Genomic DNA, 15,304 nt, shown 5'->3' with positions numbered 1-15,304 from the left:
TGCGACCTACAAAGTTCCAGTTATAGGCTAGTGAATTTGATTTTAAAATTAAATATTTTACATTTGTATAATTAGTAGGCTGGCACATATATACAGTGGCAAGAAAAGGTATGTGAACCCTTTGGTATTACCTGGATTTCTGCATAAATTGGTCATCAAATTTGATCTGATCTTCATCTAAGTCACACAATAGACAAGCATAGTGTGCTTAAACTAATAACACACAAATTATTGTATTTTTCATGTCTATATTGAATACATAAATGTATGTGAACCCCTAGGCTAATGACTTCTCGAAAAGCTAAAAACATTCACAAAATTTGAGTTTGCTATCCTCAAGAAGCATTGCCTGATGTGAACCATGCCTCGAACAAAATAGATCTCAGAAGACCTTAGATTAAGAATTGTTGACTTGCGTCAAGCTGGAAATGGTTACAAAAGTATCTCTAAAAGCCTTGATGTTCATCAGTCCACGGTAAGACAAATTTTATATAAATGGAGAAAGTTCAGCACTGTTGCTAATCTCCATATGAGTGGCTGTCCTGCAAAGATGACTGCAAGAGCACAGTGCAGAATGCTCAATGAGGTTAAGAAGAAACCTATAGTGTCAGCTAAAGACTTACAGAAATCTCTGGAACATGCGAACATCTCTGTTGACGAGTCTAACATACGTAAAACACTAAACAAGAATGGTGTTCGTGGGAGGACACAATGGAAGAAGCCACTGCTGTCCAAAAAGACCACACGTCTGAAGTTTGCAAAAGTGCACCACTGGTAAAATATTCTGTGGACAGATGAAACTACAATTGAGTTGTTTGGAAGGAACACGCAACACTGTGTGTGGAGAAAAAAAGTACAGCACTTCAACATCATCCCAACTGTAAAGTATGGTGGAGGGAGCATCATGGTTTGGGGCTGCTTAGCTCCCTCAGGGCCTGAACAGCTTGCTATCATCGACAGAGAAATGTTTTCCCACGTTTATCAAGACCTTTTGCAGGAGAATGTTAGGCTATCTGTCCACCAATTGAAGATCAACATAAGTTGGGTAATGCAACAGGACAATGACCCAAAACACAGAAGTAAATCAACAACAGAATGGCTTCAACAGAAGAAAATACGCCTTCTGGAGTGGCCCAGATGCTGTGGCATGACCCTGAGAGCAGTTCACACCAGACAGCCCAAGAATATTGCTGAACTGAAACAGTTTTGTAAAGAGGAATGGTCCAAAAGTCCTCCTGACCGTTGTGCAGGTCTGATCCGCAGCTACAGAAAATGTTTGGTTGAGATTATTGCTACCAAAGGAGGGTTACAAGTTCGAATCCCAGAGCTGACAAATCTGCCGTTATGCCCCTGAACAAGGCAGTTGTGTGAGAGGAAATGCTACCCACTGTTCCTAGGCTGTCATTGAAAATAAGATATTGTTCTTAAATGACTTGCCTGGTTAAATAAAGGTAAAATAAAAACAATTTGATTGCAGTCATTGCAGTTAAAGGTGGCACAACCAGTTATTGAGTGACTTTTTCACACGTGAATTTGTTAATAAAATAAATAAAATAAGTACAGTGGGGCAAAAAAGTATTTAGTCAGCCACCAATTGCAAGTTCTCCCACTTAAAAAGATGAGGCCTGTAATTTCCATCATAGGTACACTTCAACGATGACAGACAAAATGAGAGAAAAAAATCACATTGTAGGATTTTTAATGAATTTATTTGCAAATTATGGTGGAAAGTAAGTATTTGGTCACCTACAAACAAGCAAGATTTCTGGCTCTCACAGACCTGTAACTTCTTCTTTAAGAGGCTCCTCTGTCCTCCACTCTTTACCTGTATTAATGGCACCTGTTTGAACTTGTTATCAGTATAAAAGACACCTGTCCACAACCTCAAACAGTCACACTCTAAACTCCACTATGGCCAAGACCAAAGAGCTGTCAAAGGACACCAGAAACAAAATTGTAGACCTGCACCAGGCTGGGAAGGCTGAATCTGCAATAGGTAAGCAGCTTGGTTTGAAGAAATCAACTGTGGGAGCAATTATTAGGAAATGGAAGACATACAAGACCACTGATAATCTCCCTCGATCTGGGGCTCCACGCAAGATCTCACCCCGTGGGGTCAAAATGATCACAAGAACGGTGAGCAAAAATCCCAGAACCACACGGGGGGACCTAGTGAATGACCTGCAGAGAGCAGGGACCAAAGTAACAAAGCCTACCATAAGTAACACACTACGCCGCCAGGGACTCAAATCCTGCAGTGCCAGATGTGTCCCCCTGCTTAAGCCAGTACATGTCCAGGCCCGTCCAGAAGAAGATTGGGTGAATGTCATATGGTCAGATGAAACCAAAATAAAACTTTTTGGTAAAAACTAATCTCGTCGTGTTTGGAGGACAAAGAATGCTGAGTTGCATCCGAAGAACACCCATACCTACTGTGAAGCATGGGGGTGGAAACATCATGCTTTGGGGCAGTTTTTCTGCAAAGGGACCAGGACAACTGATCCGTGTAAAGGAAATAATGAATGGGGCCATGTATCGTGAGATTCTGAGTGAAAACCTCCTTCCATCAGCAAGGAAATTGAAGATGAAACGTGGCTGGGTCTTTCAGCATGATCCCAAACACACCGCCCGGGCAACGAAGGAGTGGCTTCGTAAGAAGCATTTCAAGGTCCTGGAGTGGCCTAGCCAGTCTCCAGATCTCAACCCCATAGAAAATTTTGGGAGGGAGTTGAAAGTCTGTGTTGCCCAGCAACAGCCCCAAAACATCACTGCTCTAGAGGAGATCTGCATGGAGGAATGGGCCAAAATACCAGCAACAGTGTTTGAAAACCTTGTGAAGACTTACAGAAAATGTTTGACCTCTGTCATTGCCAACAAAGGGTATATAACAGTATTGAAACACTTTTGTTATTGACCAAGTACTTATTTTCCACCATAATTTGCAAATAAATTCATAAAAAATCCTACAATGTGATTTTCTGGATTTTTTTTTCTCATTTTGTCTGTCATAGTTGAAGTGTACCTATGATAAATTACAGGCCTCATCTTTTTAAGTGGGAGAACTTGCACAATTGGTGGCTGACTAAATACTTTTTTGCCCCACTGTATATATTGTTTTGTTATTTGTTAACTCTGATGTTGGACGATTAGGCCTGGCCCACCGTCGGTGTTCCAATTCACCCTATAGGTGTTCAGCGTGGTTGAGGTCAGGGCTCTGTGCAGGCCAGTCAAGTTATTCCACACCGATCTCGGCAAACCATTTCTGTTTGAACCTCACTTTATGCATGGGGGCATTGTTATGCTGAAACAGGAACGGGCTTTCCCCACAAAGTTGGAAGCACAGAGTCTTTTAGAATGTCATTGTATGCTGTAGCGTTAAGATTTTCCTTCACTGAAACCTAGCCCGAACCATGAAAAACAGCCCCAGACCGTTATTCCTCCACCAAACTTTACAGTTGGCATAGACGGGTTTGATGTGCTACGCGCTTCAGCACTCGGCAGTCCCGTTCTGTGAACTTGTGTGGCCTACCACTTCGCAGCTGAGCCTTTGTTGCTCCGAGACGTTTCCACTTCATAATAACAGCACTTGCAGTTGACCGGAGCAGTTCTAGCAGGGCAGAAATTTGACGAACTGACTTGTTGCAAAGGTGGCATCCTATGACGGTGCCACGTTGAAAGTCACTGAGCTCTTCAGTACAGGCCATTCTACTGCCACCGTTTTGTCTATGGAGAGTGTATGGCTGTTTGCTCTATTTTATACACCTGTCAGCAATCGGGTGGCTGAAATTGCCGAATCCACTCATTTGAAGGGGTGTCCACATACTCTTGTGTAGTGTACACTCATTTTGAACTGTCCTCCATACTGAGATGTGCTATCTGTCCCCACCCTGAGCATTGATGATTGATCATGCAGATAGCAGAGGGTAGGCTGTGTCCCGTAGAGAAGCCAGATTTAGACATTGCATATAGTTTAACAGTTCTATTTCACGTTATGCTGTTCATAGGAATTATTTATTATAATTTACTGGTTTCTCACAGTTATTTATACTGGGAAAAGGGAGTGGTTCTGGGTGGTTGATCTTGGTATCCCGGTTTCTGCTATTCAACCCTAGCACAGACACACAGCCTAGCTTTCTCTTTTTACTACTGAATAGCCATTTTCCTGGGAAAGGGGAGTGCACTGGTTTTCCCACAATTAGCTCTACTCTGTCCATAACTCCCTCTAACCAGCTTCCTGTAGATATCCTCTTCAGAAAACTTGAATGAAAAAGCCTGAGTCCTCAATGGCACCCTATTCCCTATAAAGTGCACTACTTTTGACCAGAGCTCTATGGGGGTGCGCTATATATAGAGTATAGCGTGCCATTTTAATTTGGGACGTAGGCAACGTGTACAGTAGGGTTGACTATAAACACATTTATGCCGTGTCACTATTCCCCTTTGATCCCAACACAGTCTTATCTGTGTGAGGGGAAATGCTACAGTACTGAGAGCTACATCCTTACCCAAAATGAGGGATTATTGGGCACACTAAGTATCACATTTTAAAATTGTCATATGTCGTTGCAACCATCCACTGTCAATGATTGTGTTTTTTCTTTTCATATGCTACATGTCCATTGGAGATACATTAAATGTGTTTTCAATGTGAATTCTCTTCCCTTCAGGGGACCGGATTGTAAAGGTGAACAGAGAAAGTATCATTGGAAAGACGTACTCCCAAGTGATCGCTTTGATACAGAACAGGTAAGGGACTGCCTGCTTCTCTTATACATCACTCTCATTGAGTTTTACTTGAAGAAGGGGGGGGTATTTTGAAACAATGCTAATAGGTTGCAGGAAACCTTACCAGGAAGTGCCTTATTAAAGTATTTAAGGCTATGCACATTTCAGAAACCTTGTCTCGTTTCGGTGCTATCGAGATTAGATTAAGTAAAAATGAACAGCTTTTTGTTATTCTAATCATTCAAACTAAATATTTTAAATGAAACATAAACCGTTTCCTTCTCTGGAAATTCAAAGGGTGCTATGTGGTGTCACTGAAATGCAGTTTCTCCAGGCACTTTTTCAAATGTTGCTCTACCCATTTAACATTCCTTTGAAATTGGCACACAGACATTGTTGAGCAATCCATGCGCCCATGGCATATATAACTGTCAGTTCCCAATGTTACTAAACCTTTACCCTCCTACTCATGAACATACCTTAAAGCTAAGTCTAAACTATACAAAAAAAAGGTTTAGTTGTTACATGAACTATGTTGATTGTGCACACTACTGCTCCAACTCATAAGCGGAATCTCTACTACTTTTGTCCCTCTCACAGCGACACCTCGTTGGAACTATGTGTGATGCCAAAAGATGAGGACATTTTGCAGTTGGTAAGTACAATTAATTTAAGACCATCCTCCCTAACTTTGTGCTTGAGTATCTTCCTTGATTATTGTTGACTAGAGAATTGAAGTCACTTGTGAAGGTTTATGGGAATCATGAATTGATCATTGTTTGTGCCTAAAGTGGGATGGGTAGTTACTTTGTACTTTTTCTCAGAAGGTAGTTGTTCCCATATCCTCGAAAATGTACATACACTTAGGTTGGAGTCATTAAAACTAGTTTTTCAACCACTCCACAAATTCATTTCTTGTTAACAAACTATAGTTTGTTAGACATCTCCTTTGTGTATGTACATTTCCTTTGTGTATGATACAAGTAATTTTTCCAATAATTGTTTACAGACAGATAATTTCACTTATAATTCACTGTATCACAATCCCAGTGTGTCAGAAGTTTACATACAATAAGTTGACTGTGCCATTAAACGGCTTGGAGAATTCCAGAAAATTATGTCATGGCTTTAGAAGCTTCTGATAGACTAATTGACATAATTTGAGTCAATAGGTGTACCTGTGGATTTATTTCAAGGCCTACCTTCAAACTCAGTGCCTCCTTGCTTGACATCATGGGAAAATCAAAAGAAATCAGCCAAGACACCAGAAAAATAATTGTAGACCTCCCACAAGTCTGGTTCATGCTTGGGGGCAATTTCCAAACGCCTGAAGGTACCATGTTCATCCGTACAAACAATAGTACGCAAGTATAAACACCATGAGATCATGCAGCTGTCATACCGCTCAGGAATGAGACGCGTTCTGTCTCCTAGAGATGTACGTACTTTGGTGCGAAAAGTGCAAATCAATCCCAGAAAAACAGCAAAGGACCTTGTGAAGATACTGGAGGAAACGGGTACAAAAGTATCTATATCCACAGTAAAACGAGTCCTATATCGACATAACCTGAAAGGCTGCTCAGGAAGGAAGAAGCCACTGCTCCAAAACCGCCATAAAAAGGCCAGACTACGGTTTGCAACTGCACATGGGGACAAAGATTGTACTTTTTGAAGAAATGTCCTCTGGTCTGATGAAACAAAAATATAACTGTTTGGCCATAAAGACCATAGTTATGTTTGGAGGAAAAATGGGAATGCTTGCAATCCGAAGAACACCATCCCAACCGTGAAGCACGGGGGTGGCGGCAACATGTTGTGGGGGTGCTTTGCTTCAGGAAGGACTGGTACACTTCACAAAATAGATGGCATCATGAGGCAGGAAAATTATGTGGATATGTTGAAGCAACATCTCAAAACATCAGTCAGGAAGTTAAAGCTTGGTCGCCAATGGGTCTTCCAAATGGACAATGACACCAAGTATACTTCCAAAGTTGTAGCAAAATGGCTTAAGGACAACAAAGTCAAGGTATTGGAGTGGCCATCACAAAGCCCTGACCTCAATCTTAGAGAAAATTGGTGGGCAGAACTGAAAAACATTTGACCCAAGTTAAGCAATTTAAAGGCAATGCACCAAATACTAATTGAGTGTTTGTAAACTTCTGACCTTCTGGGAATGTGTTGAATGAAATAAAAGCTGAAATAAATAATTATCTCTGAAATAAATCATCTGTCTGCCTCCATCACTGTGAACGTCTCTCACAGAGCTCTAGCTTGGCTTCCTGAACACGTTCGGAACTCACCTTTAATCTCGTTAATGTTTTTTTGTGTAAAATCTGAATTGTTTTTGATGAATGGCTATAAATCGATCTCTTTTAAAAACTTTACCCCTTTTTCTCCCAATTTCGTGGTTTCCAATTGGTAGTTAGTCTTGTCTCGTCGCTGCAACTCCCGTACAGACTTGAGTCGAAGGTCGAGAGCCAATGCATTCACCGAAACACGACCCAACCAAGCCGCACTGCTTCTTGACACAATGCCCGTTTCACCCGGAAGCCAGCCACACCAATGTGTCAGAGGAAACGCTGTACACCTGGCGACCGTGTCAGTGTGCATGCGCCTGGCCCGACACAGGAGTCACTAGAGCGATATGGGACAAGGACATCCCTGCCGGCCAAACCCTCCCCTAACCCGGACGACGCTGGACCAATTGTGCACCCCCCATGGGTTTCCCGGTCGCGGCCGGCTGCCACAGTGCCTGGACTCGAACCAGGATCTCTAGCAACTGCGATGCAGTGCTTTACTCCACTGCCCCACTCGAGAGGCTATAAATTGATCTCAGTATGTGCTACAGTGATATATGATGTAAGGATTGCAGGCTTGTGCTTTGTCAGTGGCTATGAAGTAGGGTTCAGGCAGGAGTTGGACAGTCGGAAGGGTGAATGAAATGGTAGGAGGGACATCCCAGCTTCAAGTGGTTTCAGATTTCACATCCTACATCACACAGGCTCTGAAAAATATACTACTGTGTCCGTGGGAACCAGGGCTATTGCTCAAGCCATTCCGATCTGCGGTGTCCACAGATCGATTTGAAAATAAGTGATAATGTCCTGTACCAGAACCCCCTAAACAGGATGTTAGATCTAAGAGAAATGTAGCATTATATAATATTCACTCCCATAATACTGCTGTCCCCTTTGGGTTAATGGCACTCGGAGCATTTCCTCCCCATAAATAGACACCACACCATGGGCTCTCGGTGCAGGGCTTAGCATCTAGCAGACTCCCTGCCATGGACAGAGGGAAGAGGAGTCATCATTTTTGTCTGGATGTCTGTATAAGCACTTTGTAACTGCTGCTGCTGATGTAAAAAGGTCTTTATAAATACATTTGATTGATTTGATCGTTCACTCAGTACTGTTTTGAACATTAAGGTTTTCCTGCACTGTCCCTCAGGTTAGCTCAAACTCCAGTCCATTTCTCATGGATTACTGACCAGCGGTGGACTGTTGACAGCAGGTGAAGAGTATTGGCTGTGGGTTTGAAAGTGTGTTTGTGTGTGTGCAGGAAAAGGGCTGAGTAGTAGTGGCCCAGATGGAAAGAACTGCGGAGTGAAAGTGAAGGATGAGCCAAGTAGCGTGGAACGAAAGAGTGATAGAAAAGAGAAAGAGGACAGAGAGCTTTAAGGACCAGAGGACGAGAGCCTCTGTGGTGCCAGTCTGCCAGGGCTCCTCGCTCCACCTAACCATATTCCTGCCCGGCTCAGTGATCTGCACAGCAAACCAACGCCACCCGTCAGGGTCCAGAGCCCAGCAGACGATAACGCTATGCCAGACCACACCACCCCACAACCACAGTCACATCCTGTTATTCACTTCCACTGGTTCTCTCATCTGGAGTAAGGAACTGAACCGACTCCAGCCCCTAGTGTGATGCTAAATTCCACGCATAGCTAGATGGCTAGGCCACAGCTTGCCAAAGCCACACAAACATCTTTTGACATTTAGGAATGTATCGGAGCACTATTGAAGCCTGAGGTTATTCTCAGTAAATAAAACGGGCAATACACAGCAATTAGTGTTAGAAATTGATTTGTGATCTGGAGGATGGTTGGTTATACCTCAGAATTGCAATTGCAAACTTGCTAACTTATCCAAATAGTGTAATTTGACTTTTAATACATTTTTCTGTTTTTTTATTTTATTTACTGTGTAAATAAAGCTGGAAAAAGTCTGATTTGAAGTGTTTTCATTTCAGGCTGTAAGGCAACAAAAGATGAACATTTTGAAAGGGGGTGGTGACTTTCTTATAACCACTGTAAGAGAGGGATACCAAGGTAGAGGCAGCTAATGAACAGCGGCAGCGGTAGGCAGTTAGATTACCCCTGGTTTATGACTACTATCAGGCAGTGTTGGTGAGAGGAGGCAGTTATGTGGGTGAGAGGCAGCCCTCAGATGGCAGAGGGACAAGCAGGTGGCAGCTCAAACGTGACTGTGACTTTCCTCCTATCCGTTCCTGCTCCCGTCGTCTTTTTTCACTGCTCTTCTCTTGCCCTCCTCTGCCTTTCTGTGGTGCATTCACACGGCGACCGTAGCCATGACAGCTCCAGCCTCTGTTTCTCTATTGCACATCTTTACTCCTCTTTCTCCCCTCTCCTTCTTCTCTCCTCTTGTCTGCCTCTAACCTGTCGGCTGGCAGTTTTCCAGGGATATCACTGCTCTGGTAAGAAGGGAAACTTACTAACTCCTTGTTTTTCTTTTTTAAATGTCATTTCTTCCCATGTGTGAATGTGGTTTCAGTCCTTTTTTAAAGCTGGTATCAACAGTGTAATGATTTGTCAAAAAGCGTAATGTTTTTGCCTTCCCTAAGCTAAAACTGTCATCTCTACCTAATTTTGAATTGTCTCCATAGAACCTTGTGCCTTTTTTGAATTGTTATACTGTATTTTTAAGTGTGTTTTAGAGCTGGGGTTCTCAAAGTGTGGTCTGCGGCCAGATGTCAAAATATAAAAAACAATATTTAATTTGTATTAATGATTATTACTAACAACAGATTAAACACATTTTGGCCAATTGATCCGTGGAATAAGTTGTATAATATTATTTACCTGCAATTTATGTTCTTAACCCTGGGCAACATGGGCCGAGGAGGCTCACAGGGATATTGCTATCAACAGTACTATCAACCAATTATCTTCTCTCTTTTTTTCAACTAAATACTTTTTGTATTCCCCCTAGTTATTTTGTTTACATAGATTCGCTGTCATTTTAACTCTAGAACTGCAAAGTTCTTGCTCTGCCTCATGGGAAAAATAACAACTAAAAAGAACTTCCACGTGACAAAATCTGTAGAATTGCAATTAGCTTAAACTGCAACGTGTTTTCTTCGATGCCAAGAGGCAGGCCCGTAAAATGTTCTTCCCAGGAGAGACTTGGTTCGTCATAGAAGTCATAGTAAAACTCCTTGTGTCCTATTTTTATCTCACTCGAGTTATGCTCTGATTATGGGGGGGGGGTCCCTGGTGAATTTTCTATTACAAAAGGGGTCTCACGAAGTTGGAGAACCCCTGTTTTTAGAGCATGCTAAATATTGACAGGAAAGGTGTTGTCGTTTCCCCATTCAAATTCCTGTCTCCCACTCTCTGCTCACATCAGAGAGAGAAGCTTGTTAGTTAAGCATTGAGTCAGTAATAATATAAAATATGCCATTTATCAGACACTTTTATCCAAAGCAACTTAGTCATGCATGCATACATTTTAAGTATGAGTGGTCCCAGTAATCAAGCCCACTATCCTGGCGTAGCAAGCGCCAAAGCGCCTTGATCTACCAGCTGAGCTACAGATGACAGTACATTTTTTTTGACAACATCACTTGACTTATGCAAATCTCGAGTTAGGGGCGGGGCCAGCAGACATGCTGGAGTCACTGTATAAACGTAACCCGACACCACAGATAGAGCACTCATCGATTTAAAGTCCAGCTCTTGCTTTCCCTTCAGTGAATTCTCGCACTACAAGGATGGGGAGATATTACATTAAATACCTGAGTCAATACACATCTCTGAACTGAGGACTTTTAGTAGATTGAAATCCAGCTCTTACCAGGCTTTATTCTGGGCCCTGGCGTCGGGCCTGCTTTTTTTTCCTCTCACTCTCCCCTTTTTCGCTCTCTCTTGGACATATCTGTTCTTTTTTCCAGCACTTTCCATTGGAAGAGGTCATCTGACCCAAACACACGCTTCCAGTGTCTCTTCAGGATTCAGACACTGCCGGGGTGGGGAAGGGCTGGTTGTCGACTTTGGCCAAGAGAGCAATACTGTGTTATCTTTTAGTCAAATGTCTTTGATGGTTTTTATAACATGTACATACAGTCTGTGTGTTCAATTGTTTATCTGTCATTTACTGTGTACTGAAATTTATCGTCCTTACAAAATCATTTTGAGGAGTATATGGGTCATGTTTTTCTTTGTCATTCATCATACGCTTTTTTTCTGGTCATTGTGCTGTAGCGTAGCTGTTTCTTTATGGGCATAGCAGGAAACTTAAGCAGTACCCAGAGGATCACGTCAGTTTGGTGCAATGGCACACTACAAAGGTTTTATGTGACCTATTTTTGTTCTATACAGTTGAAGAGACATAATGTCCCATAATCTCTTGCAGGCTTATTCCCAAGATGCATACCTCAAAGGGAACGAGGCATACAGCGGAAACGCCCTACACATCCCGGAGCCTCCTCCCATATGCTACCCGAGGATAGAGCCTAAAGCCCCAGGGATGGCCCAGGCGCTGGACCTATCCCCCTCCACAGAGGCCTCCCGGAGCAACAGGCCGGCCCAGGCAGGGGCAGGGAGACAGGGTACCTCCACGGCAGGCCACACAGACATGGGCTACCGGTTGGAGATCCCTGTCCCCCCTTCTCCTCCCCCGCAGTCCCCTAAAACCCAGACGGTGGTTTGTGTGTGCAACGAGAGTGTGAGGACAGTGGTGGTGCCGCCTGACCCAGTACCGGATCGGGGGCCCCGTTGTGTGTCTCGGGCTGGCCCCAGCCATAGGACCGACGAGAACCGTTTCGGAAGTCCCCTGGGCCTCTCAACCAGGCCTAGAATCCTTGTGACCCCTGGCCCCCCTGGAGGTTCACAACTACAATATACCCCCATCCCCACCCGGCCCACAGAGTCCTCAGTCTTCTCCCCCTCTGGCTCTAGGCCTTCCCCAATCTACCCTGACAAACACCACCTCACCCCTTCCCCGCGAACCACGGTGGCCGACACCTTACCCTCCCCCACCACGCCCAACCACTACATCCCCTCACCCTCCTCTCCTGCCACGTCCATCTCACCTCACCAGAACATCGACTGGCGCAACTACACCACCTACAAGGACTACATCGACGCCAAGCGGCTGCACACCTATGGCTGCCGCACCATCCAGGAGCGTCTAGACAGCCTGCGGGCGGCGGCCAACCCCAACGCCGCTTACGCACTGCAGCCTGGTCCTCCCAGTGCCAGTGCCTCCTCCCAAGGCCTGGGGGGGTCCCAGATTAGACGCAGGAGCACGTCCCACGATCGGGGATCCTACCAGGGGGCCACTGTGGCTCCACTGCGCAGTGCCTCCCAGGAGAGGCTAGGTGAGGGAGGGCCCGAGAGGACAGCCATGCCCAGGGACTGGCCCCGGAGTGCCTCTCAGGATGCCCTACCCTCCTCAGCCGTCATGGGAGTGGCCAAGCCCCGGGCACGCTCCTGTGACTACCTGGGCCGGCAGGGCGAGCCAGCGGTAATGGTATCTACAGAGAGGGGAGTGGGAGGGTACAGCAGGGCAGAGCTGGAGGATAGCCTGCTACTATACAGGGGTGAGGAGGCCAAAGCCAGCAGACACGGGGCAGTGCTGAAACAACTACCCCAGCCTCACAGGACCAGCCTTACAGGTATGCCCATCGCTGCCCCGATGTTCACTAAAGGTACGACGGAGCCGTTGCTCCCCTCTAGGACAGACAGCCTTGCACAGACAGCCCTCAGTAGGCCCTCGCGGTTGCCTGTTAAAAACTCCACCTCGGACCCATCGCCACTCTCCTTACCTTCTACCCGGGGCCCCAGTAACAGCAGTGCTATGGACCTGCTCAAAGACCAAAGAGCCATGGTGGTGGGTAACCACCTGGGCTACTCTTCCTCGCCCCTGCAGCAGCTACAGCTCCGGGGGCGGGCAGACAGCCTGAGAGAGGAGAGCGGGAGGGATGTGGGGCTGGGTGCCAGGTCCTCCTCCTGCTCCGGCCCCTCCAAAGTCCCTGTTCAGAGACAGCAGGCCACCTCCTCCTCTACCTCTACTTCCTCCTCCACTGTTAACAGTACTGTGACCCTCAGGTCAAAGGTCCCCGCCCTGGTGCGGACTAGCGGGAGGCCGTTGGAGGGTGTAGAAGGGCCGGACGCCACAGTGGTGGTCCTGAGAAGGGATAAGAACTCGGGACCCCAGCCCATCCGCCACCCTTCCTACATCCTGGCTGTAAACGACACCGACTTGGAGACTCCAATAGAGGTGGGGACTCTAGCAGCTAAGAGGGGATCGGGGGACTGGCTATCCAACGACGTCCAGCGAGACGTGACCATGAGAAGGCTGGGAGAGCAGCACAAGGCCTCGTGCGCCAGCAACCTGGACGACTCACTCGACTCCATCCCCTTCATCGGTAAGGAACACATTTCTGTTCTCACTCTCTCAACTCCTTTATTACCATAGCAACTCCTTACATAGAGAGAAAGTCCTGGGAAGGGGTGTGTGTCAAGCATCAACTTTAATTAGGTAACACATTTATAACGCACTGTAACTCTTAGTATCAGGAGTTCCTGTTGCTCTGGTTTCGGCTTGCTTGAGGAGAGCGAGGGAGAATATGTTTTGTGTGGGCGTGTGTAGACTGATTCGCTTAATGTGCCTGGTAGAGCATGTAATATCTCTTGGGTGGGGAGGTTATACAAGGGTTTTGATGTTATCAGTTTCTGCCCTCAAGTCTTAGCAGGTGGAAATTGTCATGCAGTAAAAGTCCTGATGCTCAGACTAGCTGCTTTCAGAAATGTCCTCAACATCACTCAAGCAGGTCAATGTTTGTCATGAATCTTGCCCTGGAGGCAGAACTGAGCATTTTCTTCTAGATAGGCCAGCTGCAAGGTCAACATTTGGCAATAATATTTAGAAAAAATGTATGAAAACAACAATGAGCTTTTTTGTCTTAATTTAAGGTTAGTGTAAGGCATTAGGGTTAGCAGTGTGGTTAGGGTTAAGTTAAAAATAATATTGAATGACTTTGTGGCTGTGCCAGTTAGTGACTACTCTGCAGAACTGCTTCCATGCCAAGAGATACCAACCTGCATCTCTCAATGTCAACATAGCTAATATGGTGAGTTGTCAGTTATCGCTCTAGTGCAACTTCTTTACGATGTAAAAAAAATGGTTTCCTTGGTGCTATACAGTGAAAGAGTTTGGATAGAGTATATCACCAATGTACGTATTGATAGATGTAGTTGGGCTACAATAGCTTTTGGTGGCAGGGGTTTATTGGCTGTTTGAACAGAGCTGGATTTGTTGTTGAGGTATGTCATAATGCTTGGTCAGGGCAGGACATGTCTATCTGAAATGGGGAAATTGAATAACGTGCATTCCATTTTTATTTTGATATTATTAGTATAGATACATTACCATTTCATTTAGCAGATATGTTGAAATTGTCAGTCAGCTAGGTATATCCCCGTATTAAGTTCTATACCTTAACAAAACATCTAACAAAAGAAGAGAGTACATTCAGCGTGGCCAGAATGCTTAAATACACCAATAGCAACAAATACCCTGTCTTCATTTTAAAAAGTAGCCGTTACTCAGTTCAACACTTACCATTCAAACCAACTGTCCAACAACTGCTGTGCATTGTGTGTCTGGCAGATTAGTAGTTTTGTACTGAGAACAAACAAATGTCCCGTTCCTGCTTGTGTTTTCCTAGAGCAAATGTGTTTCAAATGCATTGCGCTGATGTTAGGAGTATCTTAAGCGTTCGCAATTAGAGCTGCACTTTTCAGCTGTCAGATCGGAATGGAACTCTTAATTTATCTGTTTGTTTTTTTGGTAGACTTATTATCATGTATTTGATGGTGTGTTTTTTTTGGTAGACTTATTATCATGTATTTGATGGTGTGTTTTTTTTGGTAGACTTATTATCATGTATTTGATGGTGGTGTTTTTTTAAGCTAGATTTGATGTGCTCTGGGTTTACGTGCCAATAGTTTTAATAGTTTCGTTGACATGACATGAGCCATCATCCACCAATCAGGGCACCTTTTACTCAGACACCAGTGGCCTGGAGCCCACATGGGTTAATAATATCCTCTTACACACACAACTCCTTTACATACTCTCTCCCACACACACCTAGACACAATCAAACACTCACAGCACCTCATAAGCTTCAGTCTGCCTCAAGCATAAATCAGCAGCCCACCTCTGTAGTGGTCGCATGCTATATTTAAGCAATAAGGCCCGTGGGGGTGGAGTATATATATGGTCAATATACCACGGCGAAAGGCTGTTGTGCACAACGCAATGCGGAGTGC

At 44.7% G+C, this 15,304-nt stretch overlaps 1 protein-coding gene across 5 annotated transcripts in view; it reads left to right on the top strand.

Annotated features, from left to right (window-relative positions):
- The window catches only part of arhgap21a (Rho GTPase activating protein 21a), a 108,282-nt gene that overhangs the window by 74,546 nt on the left and 18,432 nt on the right, over nucleotides 1–15,304 (top strand). For 4 of the 5 annotated variants that reach the window (XM_031836094.1, XM_031836093.1, XM_031836096.1 and 1 more), the window contains 4 exons: nucleotides 4,668–4,746; nucleotides 5,326–5,380; nucleotides 9,418–9,441; nucleotides 11,379–13,395. In XM_031836094.1, coding sequence (XP_031691954.1) covers nucleotides 4,668–4,746; nucleotides 5,326–5,380; nucleotides 9,418–9,441; nucleotides 11,379–13,395 — 2,175 coding nt within the window. The remainder of the gene's footprint in view (nucleotides 1–4,667; nucleotides 4,747–5,325; nucleotides 5,381–9,417; nucleotides 9,442–11,378; nucleotides 13,396–15,304) is intronic. The other variant, XM_031836095.1, reaches the window with a different exon arrangement.

The sequence above is a fragment of the Oncorhynchus kisutch genome, linkage group LG11 (genome assembly GCF_002021735.2).
Source record: "Oncorhynchus kisutch isolate 150728-3 linkage group LG11, Okis_V2, whole genome shotgun sequence".
Lineage (NCBI taxonomy): Eukaryota > Metazoa > Chordata > Actinopteri > Salmoniformes > Salmonidae > Oncorhynchus > Oncorhynchus kisutch.
Note: the sequence above shows the minus strand (reverse complement) of the source record. Positions and strands in the feature narration are given on the sequence as shown.